Here is a 17,250-nt window from a genome sequence, read left to right on the forward strand (position 1 = left end):
CATCATTAAAATTGTCAAAAATCGACAAAAATAATCATTTTTTATTGAGTATGTAGTTTTATTGCCCTGATAAAAACTAGCAAAGGAAAGGTTTCCGAATTGAAATTAACGCATTTTTGGCTTAGTTATGAGATTTTTAAATTTTGATTTGTTGACAAAATTGTCATTTAAAATATAGATAAATATTGACCCAAAGAATGGTTTTAGACGTTTAGTCAAAAGCTTGTAGCACTGCGAGGGACTCATTTCGGAGTAAATTAAGAATGCAGTTTTATTGCCTTAATAAGTAGTAGCACTGCAAAAGTTTCCGAATTAAAATTAATATTTTTTTGGCATAGTTATGAATTTTTTAAAATTTGAATTATTGACAAAATTGTCATATAAAATAAATATATACTGAAAGAATGGTATTATGCGTTTAGTCAGAAGCTTATAAAACTATGAAGGAGTCATTTCCGACCCCATAAATCATATATATTATTGATCAGAATGAACAGCTGCATCGATCTAACTATGTCCGGTTGAAAAAAAATTTTTGAAAATTTTTTCCATTTTTGCAAAAAAAGATAAGGGGTTACATCATTAAAATTGTCAAAAATCGACAAAAATAATCATTTTTTATTGAGTATGCAGTTTTATTGCCCTGATAAAAACTAGCTTAGGAAAGGTTTCCGAATTGAAATTAACGCATTTTTGGCTTAGTTATGAGATTTTTAAATTTTGATTTGTTGACAAAATTGTCATTTAAAATATATATAAATATCGACCCAAAGAATGGTTTTAGACGTTTAGTCAAAAGCTTGTAGCACTGCGAGGGACTCATTTCGGAGTAAATTAAGAATGCAGTTTTATTGCCTTAATAAGTAGTAGCACTGCAAAAGTTTCCGAATTAAAATTAATATTTTTTTGGCATAGTTATGAATTTTTTAAAATTTGAATTATTGACAAAATTGTCATATAAAATAAATATATACTGAAAGAATGGTATTATACGTTTAGTCAGAAGCTTATAAAACTATGAAGGAGTCATTTCCGACCCCATAAATCATATATATTATTGATCAGAATGAACAGCTGCATCGATTTAACTATGTCTGGATGAAAAAAAAATTTTGAAAATTTTTTCCATTTTTGCAAAAAAAGATAAGGGGTTACATCATTAAAATGGTCAAAAATCGACAAAAATAATCATTTTTTATTGAGTATGTAGTTTTATTGCCCTGATAAAAACTAGCTTAGGAAAGGTTTCCGAATTGAAATTAACGCATTTTTGGCTTAGTTATGAGATTTTTAAATTTTGATTTGTTGACAAAATTGTCATTTAAAATATAGATAAATATCGACCCAAAGAATGGTTTTAGACGTTTAGTCAAAAGCTTGTAGCACTGCGAGGGACTCATTTCGGAGTAAATTAAGAATGCAGTTTTATTGCCTTAATAAGTAGTAGCACTGCAAAAGTTTCCGAATTAAAATTTATATTTTTTTGGCATAGTTATGAATATTTTAAAATTTGAATTATTTTAATTATTTATTTAAGATAAATATCGACCCAAAGAATGGTTTTAGACGTTTAGTCAAAAGCTTGTAGCACTGCGAGGGACTCATTTCGGAGTAAATTAAGAATGCAGTTTTATTGCCTTAATAAGTAGTAGCACTGCAAAAGTTTCCGAATTAAAATTAATATTTTTTTGGCATAGTTATGAATTTTTTAAAATTTGAATTATTGACAAAATTGTCATATAAAATAAATATATACTGAAAGAATGGTATTATACGTTTAGTCAGAAGCTTATAAAACTATGAAGGAGTCATTTCCGACCCCATAAATCATATATATTATTGATCAGAATGAACAGCTGCATCGATTTAACTATGTCTGGATGAAAAAAAAAATTTTGAAAATTTTTTCCATTTTTGCAAAAAAAGATAAGGGGTTACATCATTAAAATTGTCAAAAATCGACAAAAATAATCATTTTTTATTGAGTATGTAGTTTTATTGCCCTGATAAAAACTAGCTTAGGAAAGGTTTCCGAATTGAAATTAACGCATTTTTGGCTTAGTTATGAGATTTTTAAATTTTGATTTGTTGACAAAATTGTCATATAAAATATAGATAAATATCGACCCAAAGAATGGTTTTAGACGTTTAGTCAGAAGCTTGTAGCACTGCGAGGGACTCATTTCGGAGTAAATTGAGAATGCAGTTTTATTGCCATAATAAGTAGTAGCATTGCAAAAGTTTCCGAATTAAAATTAATATTTTTTTGGCATAGTTATGAATATTTTAAAATTTGAATTATTTACAAAATTGTCATATAAAATAAATATATACTGAAAGAATGGTATTATACGTTTAGTCAGAAGCTTATAAAACTATGAAGGAGTCATTTCCGACCCCAAAAATCATATATATTATTGATCAGAATGAACAGCTGCATCGATTTAACTATGTCTGGGTGAAAAAAAATTTTTGAAAATTTTTTCCATTTTTGCAAAAAAAGATAAGGGGTTACATCATTAAAATTGTCAAAAATCGACAAAAATAATCATTTTTTATTGAGTATGTAGTTTTATTGCCCTGATAAAAACTAGCTTAGGAAAGGTTTCCGAATTGAAATTAACGCATTTTTGGCTTAGTTATGAGATTTTTAAATTTTGATTTGTTGACAAAATTGTCATTTAAAATATAGATAAATATCGACCCAAAGAATGGTTTTAGACGTTTAGTCAAAAGCTTGTAGCACTGCGAGGGACTCATTTCGGAGTAAATTGAGAATGCAGTTTTATTGCCATAATAAGTAGTAGCATTGCAAAAGTTTCCGAATTAAAATTAATATTTTTTTGGCAATTGAAATTAATGCATGTTTGGCTTAGTTATGAGATTTTTAAATTTTGATTTGTTGACAAAATTAAAAAATTGTCATTTAAAATATAGATAAATATCGACCCAAAGAATGGTTTTAGACGTTTAGTCAAAAGCTTGTAGCACTGCGAGGGACTCATTTCGGAGTAAATTAAGAATACAGTTTTATTGCCTTAATAAGTAGTAGCACTGCAAAAGTTTCCGAATTAAAATTAATATTTTTTTGGCATAGTTATGAATTTTTTAAAATTTGAATTATTGACAAAATTGTCATATAAAATAAATATATACTGAAAGAATGGTATTATACGTTTAGTCAGAAGCTTATAAAACTATGAAGGAGTCATTTCCGACCCCATAAATCATATATATTATTGATCAGAATGAACAGCTGCATCGATCTAACTATGTCCGGTTGAAAAACAATTTTTGAAAATTTTTTCCATTTTTGCAAAAAAAGATAAGGGGTTACATCATTAAAATTGTCAAAAATCGACAAAAATAATCATTTTTTATTGAGTATGTAGTTTTATTGCCCTGATAAAAACTAGCTTAGGAAAGGTTTCCGAATTGAAATTAATGCATTTTTGGCTTAGTTATGAGATTTTTAAATTTTGATTTGTTGACAAAATTGTCATTTAAAATATAGATAAATATCGACCCAAAGAATGGTTTTAGACGTTTAGTCAAAAGCTTGTAGCACTGCGAGGGACTCATTTCGGAGTAAATTGAGAATGCAGTTTTATTGCCATATTATAGCATTAAAATTATTTTTTTGCGTAGGAAAGGTTTCCGAATTGAAATTAATGCATTTTTGATTTAGTTATGAGATTTTTAAATTTTGATTTGTTCACAAAATTGTCATATAAAATATATAATTTATTGTAGAACTGCGAGGGACTCATTTCCGAGTAAATTGTAAATAGTAGCATTGGAAAGGTTTCCGAATTAAAATTAATGCATTTTTGGCTTAGTTATGCGTTTTTTAAAATGTGTAGATAAATATTGACTCAAAGAATGGTTTTATAATTTTAGTCAGAACCTTTTAGAACTGCAAGGGACTAATTTGCGATTAAATTGAGTATGCAGATTTATTAGCCTTATAAAAACTATAAATCATATATATATTTTTTTATCAGCATCAACAGGCCAATCTTTCTGGGCATGTAGCAAAAATTAATAATTTTTGCCAACTGTTTCATATGTTACATCGTTAAAATTGTCAAAAATTACATTTTGGCCCAAGGTATTGGCCACAAAATTTTTAAATTAATCAGTTGCAATTCTAAAGGATATACAACATTTCGTTCCATTCAATTAGCTTGATTCTTATGAATTAACTATTAAACGCCCATCCAGGCAACTCATTAATAAACTAAACAACAACCACTTTATTCATTATTTTTATTTGTGAATTCAATTGCAAATAAATTTAATTTTTTGTTGTTTTTTAAATCACCAAAAAACCCACACATCTTTTCTTTTTTGGGTGAACAAACTAATCGCGATATTACATCGTTTTTTTTTTTACAAAAGGAAACGAAACATTGCAAATTTTTTCAAAATATTTTTCAAACATCTAAACTGTCTGGACTCCTATGGGGAGCAGCAATTGATGATTATTGGTACTTGCAGAATGCCCATGAGGTGGGCGCGCCACAAATACAAACTAAATCCTGCACAAAGAATATTTATATATATATATATAGATGTAGAATATAGGTAGACACTAAAACTGCACATTAAACTAGTCCTAGGCGTAGCTATAGAGGGGAGGGATAACGGAAGGGGCAGGACTTAGCTGTTGTTCCGCTTGCCACGCTGCTCCCGGCGCCAGGCGTCGATGCGCTGCTTTAACTCAATGTTCGGCACCAGCATGTCCTCAGTGAGGGGCTGGCGGTTGAAGGGGTCAGTGCAGCTGTTAAGCAGATGCCGTGTAATAATCGCGCGGTCCATCACCGTGCCGGAGGGCAACACAACGGGATCTGACATTAGGGTGTCCATTAATGGATCCTTGAACTCGTCAGGCGCATCGGCGCATTCATCTTCAGTCTGTTGGTTGGTAACTGCAAGGGAATTATATTTTTAATGAAATATACAGAAAAATATGCAGAAAAAACCGCAATACTTACTGAAGATTTCGTGGGCTCGCTGGGTGAGAGCCTTGAATCGTTCCACCTCCACCGCAGAGCGGATGGCCAGACGCTTGATCCTCGCCGCTGCCTCATTGCAAATTTCAACGTTAAAGGAGCGCTCATCAGCGGCCAGGGCCTGAGCGAATCTATCACAGTCCAAGTGCAGATAAATGTCGAAGATCTGGGCCAGGAGGCTGCGGGGCTCCCAACCATACTTGGCCGGGTTCCTGACCTTCAGGTCATTGCACTTGGGCCCGGCCAGTTGCTTCAAGTTGAAGTTAAGCATAGAGCTAAGGCGATCTACCAGCTCTGCACGCATGAACGGCTCCTTAATGTCGCTCTAAAGTAATCAAAAACAAATATATATTATAAATTTTATGATGGACCGTAAGTAAGTAGCCACTCACCGTCAGATAATGAAACAGATCGACTGTCTCGCGAGCCAGCGTCAAGTAGGAGCGGCACTGGCGCTCGTCCGTTGCCAGCTGGGTCAACCGACTCTGCTGCTGATCCGCACTCATTTTGCTTAGGTTCGCTTTGTCCGAGAGCAGCTGCTGGGTCTGATGGATGCGCTTTAGGTTTTCCAGGCACTCGTCCAGCAAGAATGTGGTGTCATTCATCAGCATGTTGACGAACTTCACAAACTGATTGCCCACACGTGACTCACAGATAACGGCCTGCCGATGGATGGGATTCTCCCACATGGATTTGAACAGATGGCTAATGTGGTATCTGTTTTACGAAAGAGAGAGAATAGGTAAAGATTTCGAATGTATTATTATAATAATTTTGGGTATTTCAAACAGAATGCTATTATTCATTATGGCTTTAAGGGAACACTTAACGACAAGCCAGAGTTCATGTGGGGCTGTTGGACTGCTTACCTTATGGTAAACTTATCGTAAAACTCAGTGCTTTGGCCCGTTGTCTCTACGTCGACATAAAATCTCATTAGGGCGCTGACCAGGGCATTTTGGGCCAGTTCGTGGTTCCACATCTAAATAGTAAAAGCTTTAGTAAACATAATAACTTACAAAATTCTCTACTTACAGCTGTGTTCACCGAGTTGGCCGGCTTCAGAGAGAACACGAACATCACCTCGACCAGCTTGGCAGTCACATAGGGATTTTTGATGAGGTGCGAGGCGCAGACACAGGTCAGCAGCCAGGTGATGATTGAGTGGTCGATGCCCTGGCGTATGTCTACGTTGGCGTGCTGCATGGTGAAGAGAATAAACTCGGCGATATCATCGATATACCATTCGGGCAGTGCGGAAAATGCATCCGTGGGCTTTAGCTGTTGCACGGGCACCTTGGAGATGAAAGGTCCCTCGATGGGGCGACCCTCGAACTGGTAGAGCATAAATTCGCAGACCGTCGAATAGAATTCCGTGCATCGCTGGAGCAGGGCGGGATCGAGAAGGGTGATCTCGCTGCAGGTTTTGGAACTGGAGACAGATTTCAGTGGATGGTCGATAAAAGGATTTGGTAATAATACTTACCGATTGAGCTTACGCAGCTGCTTTTCCCAGCGCTCTTTGAACTGATTGTTGCGGTTGGCATAGCGAGAGTTGACCCAATGGGGCTTGGTGCGGTCCAGCTCGTCGATGAGCTTTTGCAGCTCCTTGATGGCGCGCACCTTCTGGCGGTAGCGCTGAATGGCGGGCAAATAGCCCAGATGGTGGGCCTGCAAGGTGAGGAACCAGCATTGCGTTTGGAAGTTGGCATTCTCTACCGGCTCACTAAAATCACGAGCTAGGAAGTTGCGATACTCCTCCTCGTTATACCGGATCTTCGTGTCCTGCTCAATGTTAACCAGGGAGTTCTTGTGGTAGTGAAAGTTTGAATCGATGCGATCCAGCTTTATCTTCACCGCCAGCTGCTGGAGCACGCTCATCAGGTTGATTACGAAGCCGTCGCGGGCTAGCAGTTTCTCGTCGCTGGCGAACTGGACGCGGCGGTCATTGTGGCGCAGGATCTTGGCAATATACTCCATCGTCTTCGAACGGCTGCTGGCATTCACGCACAGCGAGTGGAACACGACGTGCATGTGAGTGCGCATTGAATGCAGCTCCCAACGTAGACGCGAACTAGCCGCATCCTCCAGTTTGTTCTTGGTGCTAAACTCAGCAAACTTAACGTTCTCCTCGGCGAACAGGGAGACGGAAAGAAAGGGTCCCAGGAAGCTGCACTTCACGATTTCCCGTCCCGAGATCTTCGTGCAGATGGGTGGCAGGAAATTGGGCTGCCGGGCCACGAGATCAGCAATTGGTCGGACGGATCCCACCTTGATCACGACCAGCTTGGCCAGCCATTCGATCTGCTGCACATTGATCTTGGAGGTGCAAATGTTCCGCTGCATACCGGCAAAGAGTCCGCGCAACACCTGGCCGAAGATGGCGTCGAAGGTGTCGCCATCTGGGTGTGTGTGGGCCATCAAATCGATGAGGAAGGATTCGCTCACCTTCTCCATGTACATGAGCTCGAGCAGAGCCGACTGGTCCATGTGCCCGTTGAGATTCTGGTGGATGCGATCGGTCAGCACCAGCACCGTCATCCGCATTACGTGCTCAAAGGCGAGTTGCAAGATTGGCTGGTTGTAGGCCATCTTGCGGCAGCACTCCGTCTGATAGTTCTGATAGCAGCGGATGAGATAGAGCAGCACATTGTGTTTGGTCGTGGTCACTATGCTGAGCACAGACGGCGCCACGCAGGCTATTCCGGGCTCGCTGTTGGTCGCCTCCATTGGTCCCGATGCTCCGCCAGCTGCTGCCTCTTCGCTGGGCACTGTCTGTGCCACCGCATTGGCCAGAATTTCTTGCACTTCTGTATCATCGGATTTGATCTTTTTGGCAGATGAGAACTCCTTGTCTTCAGCCAGTACAGAATCGCCCTCTCCCTCGTTCAGCTCATCGTTAAAAATCTTCAGCGCAGCTTCCATCAGCACATTGGATACGATGCACTCAAAATCAAATCGGCGGATGGGCTGTTGCTCCAGGAAGCTAGCGGTTTGCGCGCAGATAATGGAACCGCTGCCGAATTCATTCCACGTGGCGTTCAGTAGTCGCGAGAGCAGCTGTTCGTTTTGTTCATCCACGTTCTTGGGAGGACTGCTCACTGACTCCATGGTTACTTCGGGATTTCCAGGGGATATTTTAGTGCTTTGCACAACACTCCGTTTGGTGCTCTCGTTGGGAGCTGGCAGGCTAAGAGCCGGCGTCATTTCCACGTCTTGAACTGGCGTGGAGGCGACTGACTTCATTTCCACATCCAAGTCCGGCTTGCCACCGAGTTCTGGCCAGACGGTGACAGGAGCTGGCTTCGGTGTGGGTAGGGAGACAACCTCCTTGTTACTTGGTGTGGCCTCTCGGACCAGGCGAGACTCACTGGAGACATTGGTCTGTTTGCGTGGCGTCTTTTCCGGACTGGGCGTCAATGGGGCTAGTGAGCTCTGCAGGCCACTGCGGGCGGCCAAGGTGCGGAGGCGTCGGGCTCGCATCTAAAAGATAAGGGAATGTTTCCAGAAGTCTTTGAATAAACTAAATGATGAAATACTTGCCTCTTCAGCTGTTAATTCGGTAGCCACGACAACTGGCTCTATTGGCTGCTGTGCGGGTGTGTCTTGTGACGGCAGCTCCTCCTCCTGCTGTTGCTGCAAGCCCTGAGCTATCTGCGGCTGCTCATCTTCTACCTGCTCCTGATCCTGTTCGCTATCTTCTTCCTCCTCCTCCATGGGCTTCTGTGGCGGCTCTTCTTCCGGCATTGCTCTGTTGATCCGTTGGGAAGCACTACGCAGTTGCTACGAAATGGCTTTTCCTCTCTCTGTTGTTGTTTGTTTGTTGCGTAGTTTTCTCCTGCGAACCAGCCAAGCGGCGGTGATGATGTGGGTTAATGAACCAAACAAAAGAGAGAGGGAGAGAGAGCCAGAGAGAGTGCCAAGAGCGGCACGCGCGTAGCCAACAAATAAATAACGAAGTCCAGCGGTCAACGTCAAGTTCAAGACAAGACAATGCCGCCTCCGCACCCAGATCAGGGCCAGAATTTAGATGGAATCCGTCTCTTTGTCGCGAACTACGCACTACATGTGGGCATGAGGCAAGGGCAGGACAACTGACCTGCCGCAAAAGGCAGACAGACGCACACCGTCCGAGGTTGACAGCGGCAGACAAAAAATGCACTGCTGCAACTATTTATAGAGGCAGAAAAGCAGCAGAAGCAGCTGGGGGATGCTATTGGGATGCGCCGCTACCTCGCCCAGTCAAGTGCAGTAAACAATATCATAACACACGCGCAATTCGGAGGTATAAACCTTATATAATGCAAGCCGATCGGGCCAATAGACTCCTCTCCGCCCCTCCCCGAATAGAAGAGTTAGCTGCGCATTGCAGGAAGTACACAAAAACCACCGAGATACATATATACTCGGGCACAAGGGTGAGTGAGTTGAGTGACTGAACGCAGCGGAGTGGCGTGCGGAGAGGGGACATTCTGATGCGAGGGCGGGGGCAGTGCACTTACCTGGCTGATTTTCACCTGCTAAACAATTTGTTTATATTCCGGTCCTAAACTATTGCATATTACTGCCGGGCCTGGTCTCCAGTACCTCTGTCCAGACTTCCCGTTCCGTGCTTCAAGTCCCGAACAAAACAGACGTCAACTACGGGGCTGGTGACCAAGCAAAAATTTCTCTTTTGTTCCGATTTGAGCTGGATTATTAGGCCTCTTTCGGCTATATTACCTCTGTCCCAATGCGGCTGTTGAGGCTGACAATTAACTATTAAAGCGCTAAGTTCAGCTAATGTGGCACACGTCCACACATAGCTCTAAATTAATTTTAATTTTATATTTTTTTTTTGGTTTTCGCGTCCGTTAGTGCTGCAAAAACATCGATGTTACGACTATCGATGTCTTTCGAGAAGTGCGATATATCGATTTATATGTGCTAACACGTTGTTTTCACGTCAGAATGAAACGTTTCCACTATAGATACATTTTGTATTTCTGCCTTGCAGCTTAAAGTAGAATTTTTCTGGATTTCAAGGAAAATATTAAACTAATGACTATGAAAATTTTTTTCACATATCAAAATTTCAAAAACACAACTAAGCCAAAAAAGCCTTAATTTTACTTCGGAAAGCGTTATTATGTTTGTTTTTATTAGGATAATTAAACTGCATACTCCATTTAATATTTAGAATTTGAATTTTTGCCAATTTTAACTTTGTAAAAATTTCAATTTTCGAAAAAATTTCAAAAATTAATTTTTTTTTCGAATATGGCTAGATTGATTCAGCTTTTGATGCTGATCAAGAATATATATGATTTATAGGGTCGGAAATGACTCCTTCACTACGTTACAAGCTTCTTACCATATTTTGAGTCGATATTTATTTAAATTTTTAAATGACAAATCAAATATTAAAAAATTCATAACTCAGCCAAAAATGACTTAATTTTTATTTGGAAAGCGTTCCTATGTTTGTTTTGATAAGGTTAATAAAACTGCATACTTCATTTAATATTTTGAAAAATTCGGATTTTTGCCTTTTGAATTTTTGAGAATTTTAAAGACCCCTTATAAAATTTTTAAATTTCGAAAAAATTTATTTTTCTTCAGGATATAGCTAGTTCGACTCGGCTCTTGTTGCTGATCAAGAATATATATGATTTATAGGGTCGGAAATGACTCCTTCCCTATGTTACAAGCTTCTGACTAAAATTAATTATGGAGCTATGGAGCTAATTTTCGAAGAGTAAACCAGAATGTGGTTATAATAATCTTTATTTGTGTTTATATACAATTATAGCCCACTGCTCTCAAAATAAAATGGTAGCTTTGTACTTTTTGTTCAACAAAAGAAAATCATTTACTTCATTTTACAAAAACGTTACAATTATATGGAACCTAATCAAGAGCCTAAAACCTAAGCAGCCGCTACTAAAAATCCGTGTACCGCTGTCGCAAACTCTGCCTTTTCGCAACGTGATGCATCTGTAAAGGCACAAACAATTAATAACCATAATTAAAGATACGTTAAACATAGTAATAGCCACTAACCAAACGCTGTTGTCGGCGCTCGCGATTCTTTTCGTAGGCCTTAAGCAGCGTAGGACACGTGCGCCTGATGAACTCCTCTGATTTCCAAAAAAGTCCACCATGGTTTTCGTAGCGCAAAAGGAATTCCACCTGAAAGTAAGGAAGATTGATTAATAAAAAAAAAAACTACTTTAATTAATTTAATAAAGTAAACTTGCCTTGCCCGCCTTTGTCTCCTTGCCCAGAACGCGCTCAATGCCATTCTCTGGCTTGACGTGTCTGTAAAAGTCCTTTTCTCGGTTGCCCGGCATCACCTCCTCTTCGTAATCGTTGCTATGAGTAGACATATCCTCGATGTTGAGGAGTCCGTCCTGCGGACGCTCGCCGTTCTGCTCGATGCGCCGCACGAATGTCAGCGGATGTTGTTTGAGGTAGTCCTCTGCCTCGGCGATTGTCTTGGCTAGATCGAACTCCTCCTCTGTCTCTTCCTCCTGATCTTCGTCACATTCGGCATCTTCCGCCTCTCCGTCGAGATCCATACCATCAGAGGTGGTGCCGGTGGACGACGAGGCAGCCCGTTTGGTCTGTGCGGCGCGTCGTTTCTTCTTCACCCAATTGCCACCGTCATTTTCCTTAACGTCCGGATGGAAGCGCACTTTCTTCACACGGCCTGACGACGACGAGGTGGACTCGTCCGTGGAGGAATTGTTGAGGGGCTGCGGCTCTAGCAGGCTGCTGCTGCTGGAGGCTGATGTGGATGTGGATGCGGATACTGATACTGCTGCTGGTGTGGAGGCGGAGGCGGAGGCAGAGGCTGCGCCTGCGGTGGTCTCTGCCAGCGTGGTCTCTTTGAGGTTCTGTGAGATAAGCTTGACTTTCGTCTCGAAGGCAGTGCAGGCAGTGGACGACGAGTTGCTGGCCGGACGACCGCCGGGGGACTGGCTACTTTCCGGACTGTCGCCCTCACCCCGTGCCCCCGTCGCAGCGTCAGTCTTTTGGTCCTCCTGCTTGCCAACTGCAGCTCCCGTTCCTGCTGCACCCTTGGTTGCCTTTGCCTTGCCCACCTGTGCTCCCGTTTCGGCAGCGGAATCCCTGCTGCAATTGTCCAGCGCCTCGCATTCTGCCGAGGCGTCCACTGCGTCCACAGTGGAGCCCGTTGTCTCCACCATCACACACTTTATTTGCATAGATTTGTCTAGCGAATCACTGCCAGCCGAGTCATCGTTGGACTTGGTATCCATGTGGCTGCGGCTCCGGGTGCTCCGCGTTGGCTATCGTTCGTATATGTTAACTGCTACAGACTAATTTCGCTTAAATGCATCGCAATTTCAATTAATTGTAATCTTTCATAAAATTTTGTTGCTTTCCACTCAGTGTGACCGTTGCTGAATCTTTTAAATATACCATACGATTGAGAGAAAAATACCGCAATCGAAATGCAAATAAAACAATAAATTGTATTTAAATTTTATACAGTTCGGATCTTAAATTCTTGGCAAAATTGATTTAAATTATTAACTTTTAGTGAAAGTATTGTTCAGCAATAGCTTATGAACAAAATACCAAATTCCCGTATTTTATACATTTTCACTGCCAATAACAATAACGATTTGCTTTGAACTGCCAACTTGATTGAAATTTCAATTAGTAACAGAATTTGATTTCAAAAGCAGGTAGTTTTATTGTGAAACTGAAGAAATAAAGAAATTATTTTAAAAACAACCAAACTGAAAAGGGTCTTCCATATTCAATACAATATATAATTGTGTAAATAAACTTTTTCGAAATTTAAAAGCTTTTAACCACATCAATAATATTTTAACTTTCTTTTTTTTTAATTTATATCAAATTTATATAAAAGCATTGAATTATAAATGCAACTTGTGTGTATTCCTTTTTATTTGATTTCTTTATTAACAATTGTTTTTTGTACATTTTTCTCTGTTTTGTAATTTAATGCCGTAAATCTTCTTGTGTGTGTGTTGGTGTTTGTGTCAGTGTATAGTGTATCTGTGTGTGCGTAGTAAACAAAACTAAGTTATTTACACTAAGCTTTAAGTTTAATTGTAGTTCAATGTTAAGGACTATTTTAATATATAATAATATATTGTGTGTATAGATATCGTTTCGATATAAGATGTATATATGCATATCAAAGGCGGTTTACAGTTGTTTTTTTTTTTGTTATACCCAAGTAAGTTGTTCTGTATACACTTTTCGCTTGTTTAACTTCTGGTTTTTGATTTGCTTCTTGTTTAAATATTCTTTTCTTTTGTTTGCTTTAAACTATTTAAATATATGGCCCCGCTATTCCACATGTGTGTTCTTTTCCGTTGCTTAGATTTTATGATAACATTTTGTTTGTTTTGCAGTGTTGTTTACGCCTACACTGTGCTACAAAGATTAACTGCTGAAGGTTCAAAAACAATTAATATTAATAATAATGATAATAATAAAAATAATAATAATGATAAGAACAAAAGCTAGAAATTATATACTAATTTTAACCGTGTGCTGCAATTGTACAAAGAATAATATTGCAAATATTGCAAAAAATTTCCCTATTCTCTCAGTTATGTTTTTGAATTGCCTTTTACATTGTGTGTTTCTTCTAGCAGCAGCTGTGTGTAAATATATATATATGTATAGATTTATATATAGTATGTATATAGTACCATATTCATTGCATGATATACGCGATTCTTCTTTAATATATATTTTTTTGTTTTTTACAATTATCAATAATCACAGTTCCCATTCAAAATAAAAATTAAAAAAGCAAGATTTAATTTGGAATTTATCTTTTTTTTGTTTTGTTTTAGTTTCTTACAGTTTTATCTACAAATGTATTTCTTTGAAACGCTTTTGGATCTCTTGCTCGTGTGTTGGGTTTTAAGTTTTCTCTTGTTACATCTTACTTAATTAGCCAATATTCTATATACTATATAGTTTTCTCTCATTCTGATCATTTACACATTACTATTAATTTAAATTACATTTTGCACCGTTCTAGCAATTAATTACGCAAAGAAATCTTTTATAAAGTATTCGAATTGTTTTTTCTTTAAATTATATGAATAACTAATGACTAACTTATGGCTTAATAAAGATTTGAAGTGCAGGAACATGTTCCAACTAGGTGTGTGTGTGTATTTGTGTGGGTGTGTTAGTGACAATAGAAAACCCCTTAAAAGGTGCCCCAAAAACAAATCCCAAACTCCACAAACTCATACTCAAGGAAAAAAAAATAGGTGAAAACAACAACAAAATATTAACAAAACCAAAACTAAATTAAAGATAAAAAAATAAGTTAAACCTAGGCATAGTTTTTGATTAAAGTTAATAAAAGGTTGGGCCTTGTTTTTTGGAGGTGGCCTACTTTCTGGAAATGACTTTGCCCGTCTTGGCATTGACCAGTATCATTTTGTCCGGTGTTGTGGGTCGTTCCTGGGCCGGCGACTCCTCTAAATGATTGGCACTTCCGCGCAGGGTCCTGCGTCGCAGGCGATCGCTGATGTTCTCGCTCTTCAGTGCCTCCGAGGCGGTAGCTGGCTCCTCCTGGGAAGAAGCAGCAGGAGCAGAAGGCTTCACACTCAAGTTGCCATCGTTCTTGTAGAGAATCAACTTGGTGCTGGGTTTCTTGGCCGGCGGCTCATCCTCAGTGGCTTCTTCGCCGGCAGCTGTCTGCTCTGCATTTGGATTGGTATGCTCCTCCTGCTGCACATTGGCATTCATCACATTGTCCTGGTTATTGTTATGCTCCGTTGCCTGCTGCTTGGACTCACCGGAATCCTGCGGCTCCTGTTCCACACTGATCTCCAGCTGATCGTAGCAAGTGAAGAACTCCACGGACTTTAGTTTCTCGCTGGCATTAAAGTGCAAGGCCGTGTGCTCCTCCATTTCGGTTTCTCCCTTGGCACTATAATCACAGTGGGCACATTTCTGGGCATTGGGAGGCGGTGGATTGACGCAGGCATGCTTCTGGAGATGCTGCTGCAACTCCTCGTGCCGCTGGGTCTCGAAGGGACAGTGGAGGCAACGTTCGGGTGCGGAAGCCGACTGGGGCATGTCCATAGAGCCGGCATCACTGCTGGCATCAGCAGCCAGGTCACTGGTGGCCACCGAGGCGCTAGTCGACGGCGTTGAAGTGCTACGTCGCTCCTCATCCTCCTCGGGGCTTTCCTCTTGACCTTTCGGGGGTGTATCATCATCGGTGGCTTCCCGGTTAATGGTAATCACCTGACCACCGCCGGATTCTAGCTGCTTCTTAAGCAGGGAATTCTGGTTATCATAGCTTCCGGTCGAGGAGCTAACCCCCTCACCGGTGGTGGTCTGTTGAAGCAGCTGCAGGCTAAGCTCATTGTCCACCACCCAAATGGTCTCGGGACCGGTGAGCTGCAGCAACTTTGGTGCCGGATACTCCACATCCTCTTTGCAGTTCTTGTACAACTGCTGACACTTCTCCTGGTAGTGGGACATGTGCACGGCTCTGTGCAGCTGCAGCATGGTTTCCTCGGCGGTGCGATATTCGCAGTATGCACACACATAGCTCTGCTCCAGCTCCATATCCTGGTCGCTGCCGCTGTGGGCCAGCAAATGCTGTTCCAACTCCTGCTTGGCATTGCGCTCGTCATTGTGCTTCTGGGCAAAACGGGCTGGACACCGAGGACAGTAGCTGATCAGCTTGTACTGATATTCCGGTGGCAATTGCTGCGGATTAAGCTCGGCATCCGAGGCAGCGGCATCCAATTGCAGCTGCGACAGATCAATGGACAGCGGCGTGGAGGCGGGCAGTTGTTGCACCTGTTTGGCGGCAGCTGCCAATTGGAGGGCCACGCTAAAGTCCAGACCCAGGGAGGGAACACTGGCTGCTGCTCCACCTGCGCTGGCTCCACCTCCGGCTCCCATCTGCTGCTGATGGACACTCCTCATGTGGCTGCTTAGGTGTTGCTTTTTGGCGCAAACAAAGGTGCAAAGACGGCACTCATATTGCGTGGGCTTGTGCAGGGACACATGGTAGTTCATCTGGGATTTGCTCTCCGAGATGTAGGGACACACCGGGCACTTTTGTTGCTTGCTCTTGGTATTGTTGTTGTTGTTGTTGTTGAGGTTGTGACCTCCATGATCTGCAGCCGAGGGCAGACGTGTGATCTCAATCTGGTCATTATGTTGCAGTTGGAGAAGCTCCTCAGCGTTTCCACCGCTGGCTACGGCGGCCTTGCAGGCAGCTGCCAGGTAAGCAGCCGCCGCCTGGATATCCTGCTGGGTATTGGCCGCATTTACCACAGCCGCTGCGCTGGCGGAGAGCGGCGAATGGAGGAGCTGTTCCAGCTGCTTGGTGGTCATCAGGAGCTGGGCACTGTTCGGGTTCGTATTGCCGGACTTCAGGTTGTGATTGATGGGATTCGATGGGATGTGGGATTGGGACTCGTTGCTGGCACCTGCTCCCAATGGTCGATAGATGGGCGGTGCATTGGCCGAGACACTGGCTCCACGCTCAAGGGTCTCGATCCGAATATCCCCGGAATGCTTTAAGCGACAGTGCCGCTGCAGATGGGAGAAAGAATCAATAATTAGTATCTTGTTTATGTTAATTATATTAATCGAGTGTCCTTCTGTCTTTATGTGGGTGTGTTGTGTAGTGTATGTGTGTGAGTGTTTATGTATCCTTTTTTCAAAGGCAAGAATAACCATGAGTTTAGCCCAATCGAAAACCCTCGCACCGTAATGGGAATCCCTGAAAGGTTAGCTTGGTTTTTAATTATACTTAGGTTTCATGGTGTCATGGGTTTTGTTTTTTTTTTATCATGATTTAACGAATTTATGGATTACATTTAGTTTGAGGTAAATAAAGAGACAGAGCAAGCAAGACTTTCACCAATGATTTTCTTATAGTTAATCGTTTATCATATATATGTATATATATGTAGGGTACAACAAAAGCAAGACCAGACACCACACATATGTATTTAAACAGATAATCGATAGCTATTGATTATTAATCAGGGAATAATAACAATATCGGGGGATACAATATTGACTTTGCATATTTACCAGCGCAGCGCAGGGACTACGGACACAGATGGATATTTTTTTTGGTGAGATTTTGGATGACAAAAGGTGACGGATCGGGGACGACTGCTAAAGGCTCACAAGGGATTATCTTAAGGTTTAGTCATCGTTTGGGTGTTTAACTAGCAGAGGATGTACTTTA

General features: G+C 40.9%; 3 protein-coding genes across 11 annotated transcripts in view; all 3 read right to left on the reverse strand.

Annotated features, from left to right (window-relative positions):
* Positions 1-4,255: 4,255 nt before the first annotated feature.
* Positions 4,256-9,981, reverse strand: Ube4B (Ubiquitination factor E4B). Of its 2 annotated transcripts, none has more exons than XM_086834805.1 (9): positions 9,738-9,981; positions 9,518-9,664; positions 8,559-8,853; positions 6,502-8,498; positions 6,051-6,447; positions 5,885-5,997; positions 5,408-5,732; positions 4,998-5,340; positions 4,256-4,931 (listed from the first exon to the last, which is right to left on the reverse strand). In XM_086834805.1, the coding sequence occupies exons 3-9, from the start codon at positions 8,760-8,762 to the stop codon at positions 4,663-4,665; spliced, it is 3,648 nt and encodes a 1,215-aa protein (XP_086690931.1). In that variant the 5' UTR covers positions 8,763-8,853; positions 9,518-9,664; positions 9,738-9,981; the 3' UTR covers positions 4,256-4,662. The 2 variants fall into 2 exon arrangements, with proteins under 2 accessions (XP_086690931.1, XP_086690932.1); XM_086834806.1 differs by having other exon boundaries at positions 9,518-9,687; positions 9,738-9,909.
* Positions 9,982-10,841: 860 nt separating this feature from the next.
* LOC110183948 (uncharacterized) lies at positions 10,842-12,662 on the reverse strand. The gene is made up of 3 exons (XM_020952309.2): positions 11,255-12,662; positions 11,058-11,186; positions 10,842-10,991 (listed from the first exon to the last, which is right to left on the reverse strand). The coding sequence occupies exons 1-3, from the start codon at positions 12,275-12,277 to the stop codon at positions 10,938-10,940; spliced, it is 1,206 nt and encodes a 401-aa protein (XP_020807968.2). The 5' UTR covers positions 12,278-12,662; the 3' UTR covers positions 10,842-10,937.
* Positions 12,663-12,917: 255 nt separating this feature from the next.
* LOC110183951 (uncharacterized) overlaps positions 12,918-17,250 on the reverse strand; it is a 44,271-nt gene continuing 39,938 nt past the window's right edge. For all 8 annotated transcript variants that reach the window (XM_086834814.1, XM_086834812.1, XM_086834810.1 and 5 more), the window contains exon 7: positions 12,918-16,583. In XM_086834814.1, the coding sequence (XP_086690940.1) occupies positions 16,534-16,583 (50 nt within the window). In that variant the 3' untranslated portion in view covers positions 12,918-16,533. The remainder of the gene's footprint in view (positions 16,584-17,250) is intronic.

The sequence above is a fragment of the Drosophila serrata genome, unplaced genomic scaffold (genome assembly GCF_035046125.1).
Source record: "Drosophila serrata isolate PLE 108 unplaced genomic scaffold, ASM3504612v1 contig_275, whole genome shotgun sequence".
NCBI classification, from domain to species: Eukaryota; Metazoa; Arthropoda; class Insecta; order Diptera; family Drosophilidae; genus Drosophila; species Drosophila serrata.